The 18,202-nt window shown below is 45.9% G+C and overlaps 1 protein-coding gene across 1 annotated transcript; it reads right to left on the bottom strand.

Annotated features, from left to right (window-relative positions):
* Positions 1-3,042: 3,042 nt before the first annotated feature.
* LOC114069438 (histone-lysine N-methyltransferase 2C-like) lies at positions 3,043-14,154 on the bottom strand. The gene is made up of 3 exons (XM_027906218.1): positions 14,059-14,154; positions 13,771-13,947; positions 3,043-3,127 (listed from the first exon to the last, which is right to left on the bottom strand). The coding sequence occupies exons 2-3, from the start codon at positions 13,944-13,946 to the stop codon at positions 3,070-3,072; spliced, it is 234 nt and encodes a 77-aa protein (XP_027762019.1). The 5' UTR covers position 13,947; positions 14,059-14,154; the 3' UTR covers positions 3,043-3,069.
* Positions 14,155-18,202: the final 4,048 nt, after the last annotated feature.

Here is an 18,202-nt window from a genome sequence, read left to right as displayed (position 1 = left end):
TCTGAACAGAAATGTAAGTTAGGTAATTGAAATAGCTTTCCACAGAGAAAACATCAAATTCTGTCTCTTATTATGGCTATGAGTGACAAGTTTTGGCAAATATAACTGAAAAGGCTCAAGGTGTCCTCCTTCCCTGATGTCTTTCCATGCTTCAGCCAAAGGCTACTGTCCCAGTGGCAGAGATGGCAGAATGGTTCATTTCAAAGCAAAGCCTACCACTACATTTGATTGACTGATGAATATGAATTTGAGGTAAAAACCCTTAAGAACAAGCCACAGTGTCCCCTTTTGCCTCTATGGCTGATATTTACCTGCAGAGCACCAGCACAAATCTCATAAGGGAGCTCGAGCTCACAAAATGTCACCAGTGTCCAGTGCCACAAGGCAAATGGCAATATCAATGGAGAAGCATCGGCTGTATCAGGCTAAAAAGCATTTCAAAACCAAAATATTTGAAAGGAAAAAAATACAGGTCTTCCCATCTTGCATTACCTCTGGGGATCAGATTTCCTTAGTCACCTCTTCGCTTTCCCAACAGCGCTATTTTACCTGGCACTGAAGCAGCACAGCACGTGGTGCTTTCTTAGAGAAACACCACACAAGAGACAGAGTCTCATGACCCGTGTGTTTTACACCATTGCTGAGTGCTGCCAGGGGTAAACTGTGTTACAAAACTGAAATGGTAATCCCTTAGAATCACAGAATAGTTTGGGTTGGAGAAACCTTAAAGATCATCTATTTCCAACCCTCCTGCCGTGGGCAGGGACACGTTCCACTAGGCCAGGCTGCTCAGAGCTCCCTTCAGCCTGGGTTAGATGGTTTCCAGGGACGGGGCTCTCACCATCTCTCTGGAAAGCCTCTTCCAGTGTCTCACCACCCTCACAGTAAAGAATTTCTTCCTAATATCTAATCTAAACCCACCCTCTGTCATTTTGAGCCATTCCCCTTTGTCCTATCACTACAGTTCCTGAAGAAAATTTTCTTTATGAAGAAAAGAAATAAGGAGGTGAGCGAATTAATTCAGAAAAAACTAAAGACCAATATAGATGAAAACACCACAAGCTGAAAAGAAGATGCAAAAAGAGAAGAGGTAGCACACAGACAATAACCAAACACTCTCAGGCCATTAGAAAATGACTCATTGCTACTGACATGCATTGTTAGCTGCTAGCATAGGCAGGACAAAACTGCTTTCAACAGTGCATGATGGAAAACCAATGAGAAAATAAATTATGACATATTTGCTTTAAAGTAATCAAAATAACCCTACCCTTTTCTAGCAGATAAACTTTTAAATATACTCTTTAAATAGAAAATCTGGAGTGCCAAGTGACACGTTTCTGACAAAAAACATCCCAACGTAATAAGGAAGAAATAATTTATTTAGAATATGTGGAATCACACAGATTAATATATAAAGCAAGTATCAGGTGAAAAAGGGAATAAGGAATGCAGACAATGAAATGAAGAGATTTAGTCAATTATTTTCCTTCAAGAAATAATAGGGGAAAACCCCTACAAAATAAAGGTTATTACACATCATTCACCGTGTAAAAGCAATGGGTAGCACATAAATAATGGACAGGACCAAGAGAAGGCGTGCTCACGGAACAGGATCACACAATAACTCAAGTTGAAAAAGACCTCGGGGTCAGCTGGTCCAACCTCCTGCTCTAAGCAGGTCAGAGTCAGCTCCCAAAACGGTTTACAAACATTTTGAAGTTCAATTCCTTGTTTACATAGCTGTGCAATTATACACAGTGCTGAAATCTGATGGGGGGGACCCTATTTGAAATAAATTACGTCAAGTACAGAGAACAGACATCAGGGCATAAAGGTGATACTCAGACAGCCTAAACACCTTTGTCTAGTATTTCCTACTAGATGGCCCTTGCTAAGACCCAACTCCATCAGAACTGCATTTCAGAGATACCTCCTTCTCTTTTCTGACTAAGCATAAAGAGTTCAGCAGAAATTGAGTACACTTACTCCTCCTGTTCATGAGTAAGCTCCCTTAAAATAGTAAAATAAATATCATTATTCCTTTAAAGCTTTTAAAGAAAACAACTCAGACAGAAACTAGACCATCACAGTACTCCTAGAAAATAAAGCTGGGTGGCATGACTACAGGAGCTAGAATTCAGTCTCTGCCCTGTCCCCAAGGCCCATTACTAATAGCTGTCATGGAATATGCTCCCACACCACATGACGTGGTCACATCCACGCAGCTGTATATTCCCCAGGTTCAGCTCAGGCTACATATTGGGTGACAAAAAGGAACAAAAGAAAAAAAAAAAGAGGAAAAAAACCCAGAAAAACTCAACAACTTGATCTAACAACATTTATAGTCTTTAGATAAAAGCCTGCGAACCAACGCCTATCAAAATACTTTCCCAAATTCTAACTACACAAGGAAAACTGCACCTGAAAAGATACAGGATAGCTGAGAGCCAAAGCTTCAGCTCAACAAGTTAAAACATGTCCAAGACAGTTATGACTTCACTTTTTCTAAGTGTGAGCATGTTAACTAAGTATAGACAAGAAAATCTCATTGGTCTAAAAAAAGGCTTTCAAATAACATGGTCAAGCTAACAATTTAAAAACAGGTTATTTTTGCCTATCAAGACAGTCTAAAGCAAGTAAAATAAAAAGAGACACATGAATTGAAAAAAGTAAACTGAAAATATTGCTAAACAAATATTTATTTATGTTATCAGTAATTTAAAACCCCCACTGACAGTGTCTGGTTAACGAGCCTTGAGATCAAGATTTTCTGCTTGTCCATAAAGTAGGTTCACAACCAACAGTACTTTCTCTGTTCTCTTCTACCAGCATAGCCTTGTCTGAGAAGATCACATATAGAGCACACAAAATATGAGGCAATTTACCAAACAAATATGTTGGTAACAAATTAATGTATCTCCAAGCTGTTCATGGCACATCACAGGGGAAAGGATACTCTGCCATTCCATTACAGATAGAGGCAACAGCATAGTCAGCCATGAGACAGCACTTACTGCTACATGAAAGATCTTAGGCATAATTTCTTTAAATAATCTTGCTTACAGATCATTTCTTTTTTGAGTCACCCTTCCATTTCTGGGCCCACTTCTCTCCTAAAGGGTTTCTGGAAGACACTGGCAGAAAAATAAATTAGAATTCCTGCTGAATCTGTTTTGCACTTCCATTTGTATAGATCTCTACCAGGACACCTGATGCAGGGATAATTACACAAAACGTGAACCAGGAAACATTGTGTGTCAGAAGTAGCACTGAAAGCCAGCATTTCCCAGAGCCCCATGGCTTGTACATCCCATCTCCTCTGCTCCCTCTAGAGCAATTCTGCTGTGAGCTGTTCTTCCTAAACTTGCATCCCTATGGGTTAGAGAACATTAACTGTGGCACAGTGTTTGCCCAGGAGGCTGAAAGTAAAAAGGATGATAATTCTATCAGATTCATTGAATTCCTCCTTTAAAAAAAAAAAAAAAAAAACTAAACCAAAAGAAAAACACTGATTATAGTTATACCAGTAAATTAAATTTAGTTGGTGACGTTGGCCTTGAGGCCAACTAGCACTGAACATCCTCCATCCATGCTATCTAATTCCCAAACTCCCACACAAAGCAGCCCCATGCAAACCACGCTGGGAACAACGTGTGGCCCACAGGAAACCTCGGGCCAGCCTTGAGAGCTGTTTGGCAACGTGGTGGCAGGTCTGGGGCAAAAATGCCTGAGCAACTGCTGGAATCATCTGACAATGGGGACAACAGTGAGCAGTGACTCCAAACATTCCCTGTTGTGTTTCTCACGAGTACAGACAAGAAGCCAAGTGCTTCAGGTGCCAGAACACTGCTGCTGGCTACAGCCATGCCACTCATCAACACAAAAGACAAGCAACAGCCATGAACTAGCCCAATTCACAAATGGCAAAATTTAAGGAAACTGAAATGAGCAGCTCTTTTTATTTTGAATTTTATTTCAAAATCCCCTTTCCTCACAATGAAAAGCATCTGGCCCATTTCTAAGTGAAGTCCCAGTCTCATGCAGATCAGTGGGCCACAGTAAGAAAAAAAAATACTCACTTGCTTTTATTACAAGGAAAGGAAAAGAACAGAGAAGGAAAAACATTGGAGCAGAATCAAACGCATAAGCAGCAGAGAATGGGAACTAGGGAATAAGGAACTGGAAAGGCTGGGAGAGAAAAATTTGGGGAAGCTGGTAAGTCTTTGGAATCAGCTAACAGAAGCTTTCAGAGCACGTATCTTGAGGGTAAGAGAAGGCCTTCATCATCCATACGTTTAATAGAAAACCAAAATAACAGAACAAACAGCCCAACATGTTTGTGAAAACGCTGAGGACAACTGTTTCACAAAGTTGAGGGTGCCAGAAGAGCAGTTACTTCACACTTCACTCTATTAGGGCAGGCTCCATTTTAAACATCTCAATGTGTACAGTGATTTGGCTGGAAGTGGTAACAAGAAGCACTCGCTGTGCCAAGGAAGGGGGAAAGTGAGAGCAGTACAGAAAGGAGAGCAAATTTTTATCTTCAATTAACTGAAATAAGAAAAGCAAATTTAAACAAACTCTTTGAACTTGTTACTAGAATCCCTTGAGACTGCGATTTAAAGGAGGACTGGCAGTTATTGTACTGGAATTTGCACAATGGCAAACTATTCCAAAGCAGGGGAGAGATAGGAAATGTAGTATGAACAATACGGGCTGCATCAAAAGCAGCCAGTAATAAGGGTCTGAAACTAGAAAGAATCATATTAGGAAAGGAAACAAGGGCATTTTAATGAATATAAAGGAACAGTATAAACTGTCAGGGATAAAAATCAGAAGAGATAAAAAGCACAGCATGCAGTATTACCACTGCGCAATATAAAAGGCAAACAAAGTTTCAGAAATATTTTAGAAGTAAGAAGAAAAACACAAAAGTCTGTACAAACAGTGTTAAAAAAGAACAAACGGATAACAAAACAGGCTCAAATGCCATTTTCTGTATTCCAGCCTTCATAAAACAGACTTATTGTAGCTAAAAACTGATTTTGTTACTAGGCTAAATAATCAGGGAAATTCAAGTCAGCAGGACTGGAAGGATTTGACACGATGCTTCAGAAACAGACAGAAGTAATCTCTAAGCTATGGACGATCATCTTCCCTAATACAGTCCTGGGGAAAATGCCCTGAGAGAGGCTGACAACAATGAGCTACAGCACTCAAAGGGTATTTATTTGCAAATTCTTTTCAATCGAGGTGGAAAAACACCACGAGAAAGTCCCTTGCTCCAGGACCTGTATGTGGATATTCACACACGCAGGAGAGGTGCATATGACACAGGGCTGAGGCTGTGAATATTTTAGAGGACAAGACCTTAACAAAAATCATCCCAATAAATTGAAAAGTGGTTCATATCAGCCAAGTGAAACTTAATAAAGATTAGCAATCTTTCGAAGGATAAATCAGGTAAATCAATATTAGGTTGCTATAGAGGTGAAGCTTGTTCAGTGCAGAACAAAGGAGACAACCTCCTCACAAACAGAAGTTTATCATAAAAATTGTTTTCCATTTCAGCTGTGGGGTCTTAACTGTGAGTAATACAGGACAAAAGTAGCTTAATCAGCAGTAAAGAATATTTATTTTATACTTTACAGAATTAGTTACTGAAACCAATTGCCTGGAGATACAGGGAATATTGCACTCACTAAATACTTCAAAAACAAGTTAGAGAACCATTTGTCAGAAATGGTACAGACAACACAACACAAAAGGATGAGCAAGATCGCCCTGAAGTCCTTTTTGGCCATACAATTCCATTTATCTGTGGTGACATAAGAAAACTAAATATTAATGTTATTTAAAAGAATTTCATTGTGTTTCTGAACTCCACAATGGGGGGGGGGGGGAAGGACAAAACCAAAACATCTAAATAATTCACATTCTATGACTTGGCTTACTAATCTCCAATTTTTAAAACAGAATTGCTCCTCCCTTTATTAATAACAAAATGGAGCCACCCTACCCCGTTTTGTTGAGAAAACATTCCCTAAGAACACTGCAGAGTCTTCACTCCAAGCCAAGAGAGGGAGGTAGACACAATGATTGGAACATCCCTGGTTCCATGAACCCTGGGACGTTCCAGAAGTCATTCTGGATTAGCTAAGGCTTCCACATGGCACTCCCAAAGAGTCACCTAAGAAGTCAGCAAATGTTCAGTGGCAGAGACAGCACATTTGGACCAGGGCTTCGCTACCAAAAATTCCTACTATCTTATTGTGCCATAGATGTGACTCAACTGCATATGCTCCAAGGAAAACAAAAATATAATAGGTGAAATAAAAAATTGGTAAATTTTCCTAAAGCTGACTGTTGGTTTTTTTTCCTGATAGCCTAATTAAAGCTGGTTTTGGCAAGAATTTATTTTCAGTAACGACGCAGCAGAAGAGAAAAAGGCCTCTTTTTCTCCCCCTGCTCAATGCCAAAAGTCTGGGGGGGAAGCATCCTAGTTTGGTAGGGCTTCCAACAGTTTCTTCAAGAAAAGCAATTAGAATGTTGATGAATACAGCACTGAAAATTAGTAATTATAAGTTCATATTGGAATGGCTGGCAATAGGATTTAGACCACGTGGGATTTAATAAAAATACTTCCAAAAAAATGTGAAAGGAAAGAATATTCTGAAAGAAGCAAGATCTTGTGTGATTTTATTATAATGCCTATATATTGATATACTTGTAGGAAGGAGCTTTTAGAATATTGCTAACTATTGCTAACATAAAAAATTTTACTTACACTGTTATTTTAGGGAACTGTGAATGTTCCATTTAAGAATGATTCTGAAGATCTAAGTGAGAACTGAAATTTCTTATTTAATCAATGCCAATGTCTGGGGCAAGAGAGATGAGAACAACTCCTCTGTCTATCTGCTGTGAAGAACCCTCTAAACATTATTTATTATTTTGAACGACCAGTTAGCCAGCATATATAACCACAGGCTGTAAAAATCTCAATCTTCTGAAACAGCTGCTATATTGAAGAAGTCAAAGGAGTCAGCCTGACAACCAAACACCCTCAAACTTCAGGCAACCAAGGCTCTACCTTCTCAGACACCACTTCAGGCTGGCAGCGCAGCCCAGAGCCGCAGCTCTGCCTCTCCACAGCCTGGCCCTTGCTGTGGCCTCCTCCCTCGTGCTATCACAAACACGTTTCTTTGCCAGGTTAGTCCTAACCCGGCTCAGTTTCCCAACGCAGCTCACCACAAACGCCTGGGTCAGCACAGGGGACAGAACAAACAGCTGGTAGCGGAGGGAGGGCAGCGCTGCTGCTCCTTTTCACCACCAGAACCAGCCTAAGATTTATGGGGCTTGGGGAAAATAACCACCTGATGCACTCCGTACACTCACTGCTCGTGTTTCTCTAACTAATAACTTCTCTAGATTTTTAAGGGGGTTCCTACTTCTCTTTATTTGCTTTCAAAAGCACCAATGCTATTAAAAGAACTTACTCAATGCAGTTCTTTTGAACCAAGTCCCAAAACTTATTTTGACTAACCAAGGAATGGTCATCCTTCTGCTAAAAAAAAAAAAAAAAAAAAAATGCAGAACTCAATGCAAGTTACTAGCAAAAAGTACTTGGTGGAGTAAAATCTTACTTCTCTGTATTTATCCAGGATATATGAATCATGCAGATTGCACAAATTGGTGATCAAATATATTAAACACAGAAAGAGAAAAGCTTTCAGTATTTCCCGAAGTTCTCAGTTGCTTAATTATTTAGCAGTTAATAACATTTTAGTGCACCTATGACGGCATTTCTTAACAAGTTAATTCCGTGGTCTCAGTGTATAATAACATAAGGGAGCAATCATTAGTGATGGATAAGGAAATTCTATTTTCCCTAGTAATACATGACCTTGCTACTCCCCCAGTATTGCTGTGGGACAGCTGGGCCAAGGAGTTAAAAAACAACTCCACCCTGAGAAAGGGAGACCTTACCTATTCTCAGCAAGCAAACTGCCTTGGAAAACCATCTCTCAACTGAAATTATGGCAAAGAATAGAAATGTCCATTTCCAATTACTTATCTTACGAAAGAACAATGACAAGAAGTTAGTAGGAGTTGAACATGCTAACAAAGAAAAAAATCCACAAGCAAAGCCAAGAAAATTGAACTGTTTTATTGTTTTAAGCCGGGAAAAAGTCTCCTGTGTCACTGCACGCAGGGTGAAGAGATGTCTGGTGTGTAGGTGGCTCAGAGAGTAGCAACCAGGAGACTGGGAAAAGACACGCCCTAAGATCAATATATTGAGATTTTGCCATCACACTTGATATGTCATGATACTGTCCAATAGCTCTTGAAGGTCCTCTCACCACAAGTGAAGTTCAGAGGGTCATCAAATACAAACATCAACAAACTAACAACTGCAATGTCAAAAAGAAAAGAAAAAAAAAAAAGGTCTCAATTCTTCACAGCAAGTGCAGAGTCTGTTTCAAATTTTGGAAACTGTGTATCTATTCCCAACATTAAGCCTAACTTCACTCACCCTCAAGACATAAGTGAAAACACCACACGAACCCACATTTTAACAGTTTTGAGAATGTGGCAAAACAATTCAACAAAGCCCACCCATTGCACGAGTCCTTACCAAGAACTAAAAACCTAAAGAGCAATGCAGATATCATTTTCCTACTGAGCAAAACAGCACTGTGAGCAGTTTTAAGCCAGGTTCCTATGCAAGAACTACATAAGGCAGGTGGGGAATGGCTTGGTAATTTGAACGTGGTGGAGGAACTCACTTAACATGGCCTGCCAAAGAAAATGGCACAGGGCTCCCCCGGGACTCCACTCCACGCAGCTCTGCAAGGGACTGGAGAGGCCTCTAAAGAGCCAACGTCGTGTCACAAAGCCTCACCTCCTCACTTTGTGATCCACTGTGCACCTCCTGGCTTTTGGCCAAACAGTTTGATACACGTGGCTTGTACAGGCCACTGTTTGCTTTAATACCTTAACCCTTATCTGCACAAGAGTTGTAACAGAGCCCGTCCATCCACAGACCTCGGTCCTGCCAGGTAGCAACGACCTTCCCTGACTGCGATCGTGTGTTTAGGAACATTTTTATCCTACAACGCAACATAAATTTTACATTTGCAAGTGTTAAATTTTGAAGTGAGAAAAGGGCAGGCAAGTAAAGACACAGATATAACGTAGAAGGTGTCTGATGAACTGAAAAAACACAGCCGAACTCTAAAGCTCCATCCAACGTTAACATTCTTTTGAAGAGCATATATATCTTTAAATACTGGCCTACCCTAATGCAAATGCAACTAAAGTGATAATAAAAACTCTCAAATAATCATTTCCTGGCAAAAACGATATGCTTAAGGCTCCTCAAAACTACCTGCATGTGTGAAATCGATGGCCTTTGCAAACCCACTGCAGCGTACGTTGGCCAAAGTAATGAAAAACTAGGACGGAAATTAAAACACAGATAATTAAAAATAAACACACAAAACCCTTTCCACAAATTTCATGCTTTTTGAAATCATTATCCTGCGCTGTTTCAAACCGCACACATTTGCAGAAATAATTTGTAAAATACATCAAAGTTCAATGGATGCTGAAAATAAAATTTAAAGTGAGCTTAGACACTGAACTACAAAGTGACTGTTATCAGGGTTGCAATCCATGAGACTTCTGCTACTAAATTTTTCTAAGAAGCTACATCTGTTCATGCTGCTTATAACCTGTAGAGATTAAGAAAGCTCTAGTACCTAAAATAGATTTAAAAAATGCTTACTGCACCTGTACAATACTATTCTGATACATTTTCATCAGTAACCAGCTGTTCATACAATGACAAGGTAGTTGAAACAGAACTCCTCCCCTACAACTCCTTTTTGATCACATTCCTATCCTACAGGTCCATACCCTGGAACTTGAGGTATAATCCAAGTACAGGACTTAAGTTTCCAAGATTTCAGGCCATACAATGAGATGGCACCTAATTATTTCCATTTTTCTTATACAATACCAGCAAGAGTTCTGTTTTGACCATGCATCTGAAAGCTTCTTTCTTCTCCATCATGTCCTGGTTTCAGTAATGCAACTTTATTCTCTTTTTTTTTGACTTTTTTAAGTGCAATCTGTCTGCCTTTTAAATGTATTTGTAAGGTGACACTACAAAAACATTTTCCTCATTCACTGTTTTGATGATACTTCTACGTGTTCTTCCTTCTTCCTGATGAGCCATATCATGACCAGCCTCTTTGCTCTCAGTTTCAGGGCTCTGCACAGCCTGTTCTTGCTCCACCTCTCCAACTGGAACCGCTATTCTGCACAGATACCCCCTTGTCACAATTTAAGGGAGAAAATATGAGTGTTGGCCTGGCACTTTGGGCAGGAAACAAGCTATCTGTGAAAATCCTCGGGGTGACAATGTTACCCTCCTCTAAATACATCCTCCAAGTCGGATGCCTATGAATCATTCCCCGATGCTGAGATAGCCAGGGCACTTGAACTTCTGCATGTTCCTTTGCTCACAGCATTCTCACAGCTCCCTTGTGCTTTCCCAATACATTTCTTACATTTACATGCTGTCTTATCTTTACATTTAAATTAAGAAATTGTTTGTGCAGAAGCTATCTTAGCTTATGCATTTGTACTGCCTGTAGTAAAATGGTGCCCTGGCCTCTAGGCACAATTATAATATAAATAATAAAAATGAACTGCTCACCTAAGATCAACTCTCCTGACAACGCTATCATGAAGGTACATCCTTCAAACAGTGATAAAATGCTGTTCCAGCATCACATTCTACCATCTGTACCTCTCCAGGTACTGATGGCACTGATTCCCAGTTCATCACCTACAGGAAGCCTCCACAGTTCCCTGTACCACTGGAGTTTTTCCTGATAACCAGATAAAACACAGAATGAGAGAGACATGGGCAGCACTGTCCTACTGAAGAATCCTGTGCTCCCTTAACATAAGTCTCCTTCTGGGAAGAGTTGAGAATCCTTGGCATCTCACAGGAGCAGATTCGAGGCAGTTTTCCATCTGTCTGCTTAAACTCATTAAATTTACTTAAAAACATGGCCTTCAGGAGGGTAGAACACCAACCTACAGCACTCTCCAATATGGCATCGTTCTTTAATGGAAGCATCCGTGGCTAAGGAATTATTCTATTTTGACTTTGCCAGTTTAATGCAGGGCTCTTCATTTTATCATTACTTAGACTGCACTTAGACTGAACATTCAGTGGAACATTTCCTATAATGGGATAAAGCGGTTGAACAATTTGACTGGCTAATAGTGATTTAGACATGTGATTACAGTACAGAAAATGGTCTGACATATGCTCTTTTATCTGGTTTACACGAGGCACATTAATCCAACTGGAAAGCACAGAAGTGAAAAGGAAGACAAGTCATAAGAAGAAGAGAGAAAATATTTTTACTTGACTTATTTGTACATTTGATAGGCTAGTTGTAATCAGTATTTTGTAAATAGCAAAACTTACAAAATAAAACCATTTTCTCTCCAAAATGGATGCAACTAAAAAAGACCTATATGTACACCATGAAAGTTAGAAAACAACTATTTTTTATAAAATCCTGGTTTCAAAAGCATTTATGACCTTTGCCTTTCCCAACAGTACAGGATTTCCACAAAGATGCAGCAGGATGCTGAGCACCACACCAGCCAGGAACAATCAGAGGGTGAAGAAAAAGAGTATTGATTCATTTTAATTTTTGTCTCACCTAATTTAATTTCCAGCTCTTACACAAACACTCATGTCAGCCTAACTCCACATTTTTACAGGAAAATTGTATTTCCTCCTGAAAGTGTTCAACAACATTTCTATGACAACAAAAACCTAACTGAAGACAAGGAATTACCTCTTTAGCACCCACTTTCCCTCAGGAGTGTGTACACAACCTCAAACTGGCCTAAGAAAATATGCCAATTTTCACAAGTTATACTATTTAGTTTTTTTTGTGCAGACTGGTACATTTCAGTTGCCATTGCATTTTTCTCCCAAAAAACTCCTTTAAAATAAAACATTGAAAGGTTTCCTATGTAAGGTTTGGATTCTGTATGTAGAAATAAAACCAAAGTATATAAAACTAAGCTTTAAAGGAGATGAATACAAGAACTTTACTGCTCGTACATGTTTGCCAACTACTTTCAATGATCACTATATGAAAATTTTGATCAACTGAATAGGTAAGATAATAAAAAGAGGGAGCTGCAACCAATGCACCTTCCCCAAAACCACGTGGGACATAAGAATCTTTGAAGGGAAACTTTCATCAATGACAACAGCTAAAAAAAAAAAAAATCCATGTATCCCAAACTAGTACTAATGCTGTCCATAATATATACACGTAAAAACAAATGGAGGAAAGCATAGCCTTTGCACGTGTTTAGGTCCAGCCCAGCAGAATCCCCTTGTCATGTTTCGGGCTTCCACTGTGACCTTATCGTCGGACTTGACCTTAAAGGTCTTTTCCAACCGGAATGATTCCAACACGGAAACTGGCAGCGAGGTCTGGGGTGGGCGTTCAGGGAAGCGCCAGGAATTCACCGGGACAAACACACTCGAGGGTGTCAAACCGAGCGCGTCCCCCAAAACAAAGGGAACGACCTCTGAACCCCGAGACTCGCACAGACCCCGCAGCGCAGAGGTTGTTTCGGCCACATCACGACACTCCCTTCTCCAAACGCGCTGCCCAGCTTTGCCCTATTACCGCTGCCATCAGCTATGCCATGGCAAGCTCCATCCTACTCAAAAATAACCCATGGGGGAGCGCAGCCAGCGCGGCAGCGGCGCTTCCCGGGAAGCCTCTGGCGGAGCCCGGCCTGGCCCCGCACCTCGGGCACCCACAGCGTGGCCACCCCCGGTCCACCCCACGGCGCTTGGCACTGCGGGATCCCCGCCCGGGGCTGTGGGAGCGGCGGCCCCTCGGGAGCGGCACGACGGGGCGGGGGGAGCGCCGGGGCTGAGGGAGCGCCCGCGCCCCCGGCGGGGAGAGGCCGCGGTGAAGGGAGATGTGCCAGCGCCGGGGAAACCGGGCTCCCCCCGCCATCCTCCTCCTTCTCCACCCCTCTCCCTCCGTGTGTTTGTTGTGCCTCGGCACCGTCCCGACGGCGCGTCCCCTCGGAGCGGCGGCCGCTGACAGCTCCCCCCGCGCCGCCCAGAAACTCCTGCCTCAACTTTGCGTGTGTGTGCGGGGAAAGGAGGCGGGGGGGGGGGGGGATGTCCTCCTCGCCACCCGCCGAGAACCGTGTTTTTCCTTCCCCCAAAAAAAAGAGAGAGGGGGCATAACAAGAGGGAAAAAAAGCGCCGAGGAAACACCGTCAAAGCACAGGGAGCATCCAGGGCGACGCTGAAAGCAGCCGCCGAGCGTCCTGGAAGGGAACGGACCCAAAAAGGAGAAGGGGGAAGGTGTAACAGCAAGGGGGAAAAGGAGGAAGAGGGTGAAGGGGGAAGAGCTAAAGAGAAACTCCGAAGAAGGAGGAGAAGAAAGGAATAGGGACGGTGAAAGAAAAGTGGGAAAGGGAGAGCAGGCGGAGGAAGACAAAGGTGAAAAAGGAGGAGGAGGAGGGGAAAGTGCAAAGGGGAGAGGAGGAGAAGAAAGAAGGGCCCTTCTCAAAATGGCATTAGGCAGAGGGAGGGGGCGACGAGCGGCGAGTCTCCACTGACAGCTCTGCCTGCGCCTGGCCGCCTGCCCCGGCCCCTCTGTGCCTCGCACACACAAACGCTGAACTTACTTCTTTCTGGCTCTCTGGAAAGGGGAAGCGCCATCTTTGCGAGGCCGGCCCCTAGGTCTTTTGTCTGTGGCTGCTGCTGCTGCTGCTGGGGGGGGAGCTCCAGGCTCGGGGGGCTGCTGCTGCTGCTGAGGCGGCTCCACCACCGCCACCACCAGACTCTTGTCCTCCGTTGACATCCTAGTCAGCAGGACGAGAGAGACACATGGATGATGATGATGAGGATGAAGATGAGGATGGTGATGGGGATCCCGATGCTCCTCCTGCTCCCGCGGCTCCTCTCCTCCTCACCTCCGCCTCCTCCACCTCCGCCTCGCATCGCTGGCCTCAGCCGCCGCCGACCAGCACAGGTAGCAGGGGGAGCAGCATGGGGAGAGCAGGAGGAGGAGGAGGAGGGGAGCGGGGAGGGGGGGGGGGGGGGGGGGGGGGGGGGGGGGGGGGGGGGGGGGGGGGGGGGGGGGGGGGGGGGGGGGGGGGGGGGGGGGGGGGGGGGGGGGGGGGGGGGGGGGGGGGGGGGGGGGGAGTTGCAAAGAGAAAGCGCAGAGGAAGGAAGGAAGGGTCTCACACACAATAACCCCCTCCCCGGCTCGGCGGGGTCTGTCGGGGGGCTGGGGGAGGTGAGGAGAGAGAGCGAGCGAGCGAGCGAGAGAGAGAGAGAGAGAGAGACGCGGCTGGTCCCGCCGCTGGGCGCCCCCGCTCAGAGGCCCCGGGCGCTGGCGGCAGCTCCGGCTGCGGCGCTGCCCGGCTGCGGCGGCCGCCGCTTCATTGTACCCTGGCCCTGCGCCCTCCCCCCGCGCAGAGCCCCCGGGGGCGGAGGAGGAGCGGGCGGCGGCGGAGGAGGCGGCGGGGGCCGAGGCCGAGCGGAGGAAGTTTTGACAGCTCCAGCTGTTGTGCGTGTGTGTCGAGGGGCTGAGTCCGGCCGGGCTCCGCGTCCCCTTCCCAGCCGGGCCGGGAGCAGGAAGTTTAACTTCGGGGGAAAAGAAGGAGGAGGAGGAAGGGTGGAAAAAAAAAAAAAAAAAAAAAAAAAAAAAAAAAAGAAAGGGGGAGGAGGAAGGAGGGGGAGGAGGAGGCGGCGCCCTGCCCCCCCTCCCCGCGGGGTGGAGAAGGGATCCCGGCGCTGCCCTGGTGTGTAACCCCCCCCCGCTCCCTCCCCGCCTCCCTTCCCCCCCCAACAGTGCGACACATAGACACAGCGACCGCCCGCCCTCCTCCTCCTCCTCCTCCTCCCCTGCCGCGGCCCCACACTGCGCCTGCCCCGCCCGCCCCCCGCCCGTCCCCCGGCGCAGACACCCATCCGCCGCCACACTGACCTCACGGGCTGGGCCGGGGCCGCGCCGGGCTGCGGGGAAACCGCGGAGCGGCGCCCGGACGGGAGGGGACGGGACGCGGCGCCACGGAGCGCTCCGAGCACCCACCCGCACCGCACCCCCGCGGGGGCTGCACGGCCGCTCCGGCGCTCACACACCCTCTCCCCTCCGCCCTTGCCTTTTTTTTTTTTTAATTATTATTTATTTATTTATTTATTTCCCTCGTGGAAAAAGGAAAAGAAAAAGCCCCGTCTGGATGAGAGTCGCCGCTTCGCAGCGGGTCGCCCCCCCCCCCCCCCCCGCGCTCCCCGGGGGCAGCGCTCGGTGTCCGCCCCGGCGGCGCTCGCTCGGTCTCCGCACTCCCCCCTGAGCCTCAGGGGGACCCCCGGGGAGGCGGCAGGAGCTCGGCGGCTCTCCGGGAGCGCCCCCCTTCCCCCCGCCGCGCGTCTGCGGCTCCGGGGCGGGGGAGGCGGGGGAGCTGCGGGCGCCCCGGGGGATGGGAAGGGAAGGAGGGAGGGAGCAGAGTTCAGCGCTCTGTGCGAGGGAGACAAAGTCTGGGGAGCGTGGCCGCTTTCCAGCAGCTCGGGCTGGAACAGCTGCGGCCGCTCGGGGCGGGGTGAGGGGCGGGGGGGGCTCCCCGGGCAGGGGCCCGGCTGGCTGCCTGCCCGCCCGGCTGCGGGGCGGGGTTAAGCCTCATTACACGGGATTTAACGTGTCCCGGAGGCCAGGAGGGACCCGGGCTCTGAGGGGGGGGGGGGGAGGGAAACACGGCGGCCTCGCAGCCGGAGAAAAGTCCGGCCACGGGGCGAGGAAGCGGCCGCGCCCCCGGACTTTCCTCCCGGGCGCTGCCCCGACTCGCTCCGGCGCCCGCGGCGGGAGCGGCACCGGCGGGGCCGCTGGAGCGGAGCTGGCCCGGGGCCCCCCCGCCCGGCACCGCCCTCAGGGCACCCCCGGAGCCGCCCTCCCCGCCGCGGGGCCCCAGCACGGCCGGCCCTCCCTCCCTCCTTCGCTCTCTCCTTCCCTCCCGGGCTAGGAGCGGAGGGAGCGGTCTCTTTGCCAGATGCTGAATCACGAAACGGGTCGCACGGACAGAAAAGGAAGGCGGTGACTCGTGTTCGGGAACTTCGCCGGACTGGCAGACGTGTTGGGGAGCGATAGCCCCACCAAGGTTCCGAGTAAACACAGCCCGTACTGAGCGTTTCTCCTGTGGTGGTTGGGTTTCTGTGTTTGAATCCCAGTTGATAAAATGGCCCGGGGTAGCACACAGGTACAACGAGGAAGGGAGGTAAGGAGGAGCTGATGTTAGTTGCTTTTTTTTTTTTTTTTTTTTTTTTTTTTTTTTTTTTTTTTTTTTTTTTTTTTTTTTTTTTTTTTTTTTTACGTAAAAATAAACACAAAGCACTCCAGACCTTTACAATGCTCTTCCTTCCCGAGCTTTTCACTTGTCAGCTTCAGAATACTAAATAAAAAAGGTACGCCGTGGCCTTCTGTTCGCCTGTTTTCCTCACAACCACTTCATAATAGAATGCCTTCATTGACTCATTTTCTATGTCTGTGAGTAATTAATTTAGACCTTTGTGCCATTTTCATGTAAGGTATGAAATACATTAGAAAATAACCTCCCTCTATACACATACATATACAAATATATAAAATTATATGAATTATATATCCCTTTTGCTCAGCCATGCAAGGACAGCAGCTGGATTGTTGGTGTGACTTTCTTGGCCCTGTCACTGAAAACGTACTCCTTTATGTCAAATTAAAATATATATCCCTAGGTAAATGTTTGTGTTATGAAGTCTGCAAATGACAGCATGGCTATACTGCTCATACAGCTTCAGATACAGGGTCTTAATCTGTTTATATGTTGTCTAACAGAAGAAAGTGCCTTTGAATTTTGTTAAGTTAGGATAATTTAACTGAAAACATTTAATAGTATACAGGCCCAGACTTGGGTGGAGGAGAGAGAAAAAAGGCGAGGAAGTGGAGGGAGAGGGAAGGGAAAGGCCACAGCCTCTGCACAGTAGGATCTCGCTGGTGTGGCATTTGCTAGAGTTGCCAGGTTGCCATCTGGTCTGCTGAAAAAAATGGCCATCTCCTGGAACACTGGCTGTGTGTGTGCGGATCCGCTGCACATGCGCCACGGCTTGGGTGAGTCTAGGATGTGTCAGAGCCACTCTGCATGTGCAAATTGATTGGAGCTGTGACACGTGAGCACACCGTGGGCTCAGATCAACTGCTCGGTGTATGGGGAATAGCTGTCACATCCCACAGCAGAAATACGTCAGGTGAAATCACTGGATTCGCTTGTCCATGTGTGGTTCATCCAGTCCTCCCATGGGAATGTTTTTTAACACCTTTAGACCACCTGTAAGGGGTTGAGCTTAGGGTTTTGTCTCTTGTAACAAAAACAGATGTGTGATTTTAATTTTTCTCCCCTTTTTAAAATATATTAGCTATGTATGTGTGTAGCTAACACAATGTAAAATCAGTTGGCTTTGTGGTCTGGCACAAGGACTTGTGCCTGTGAGTTTTACTGCTGTTCCTTATCTCATTACGTGTCCAAACACAGCTGGGCAGGTCTGTGCTGTGAACTGCTGCAGCCACTGCTATGGCAATCAAAGGTGTGAAGAACCATGTGGGACTGAGAGACACTCGTGAGCAGGAACCTGAAGCAGGGTTGGAATTGTAGGAGACTGTATTTGCAAGCGTTATCTATCACTCAGAGAAGGCAGAGGGACAAGCTAGGAGACGTGTCGCCAAACATAAATCCAGTGTGGGAGTGCTTTGTTGATTCAGGGTATTTGAACAGTTCTCTCAGGAAAATTTTTATGTTTATACCTTGGCCACACTAACCACCTATTATAAATTATCACTGTCTGGAAAACACACGTTTTTTCAGCAAATATGTAATAATGAACGAACAGGTTCTCTGCTTTACTGTATGTTAAGAGATCCTCCAGCCCATTGTGAAACTAACTCAGGTGAGCTGACACACCTGCTTTTTCTTTTTTTAACTTTCTAGGGCAGGCAGCTCTGAAACATTCAACTAGAATTTTACATTCTAGCCTTCCTTAAAACAAACATTTCTGTGGCTTTGGAGTTGTTTCTGAAATGCGAGACCT

This window comes from Empidonax traillii, unplaced genomic scaffold (genome assembly GCF_003031625.1).
Source record: "Empidonax traillii isolate 1590-97213 ecotype Southwest subspecies unplaced genomic scaffold, ASM303162v1 scaffold1260:size142763, whole genome shotgun sequence".
Classification (NCBI taxonomy): Eukaryota; Metazoa; Chordata; class Aves; order Passeriformes; family Tyrannidae; genus Empidonax; species Empidonax traillii.
The sequence above is the reverse complement of the archived record's forward strand: the minus strand, read 5'-3'. Positions and strand labels throughout refer to the sequence as shown.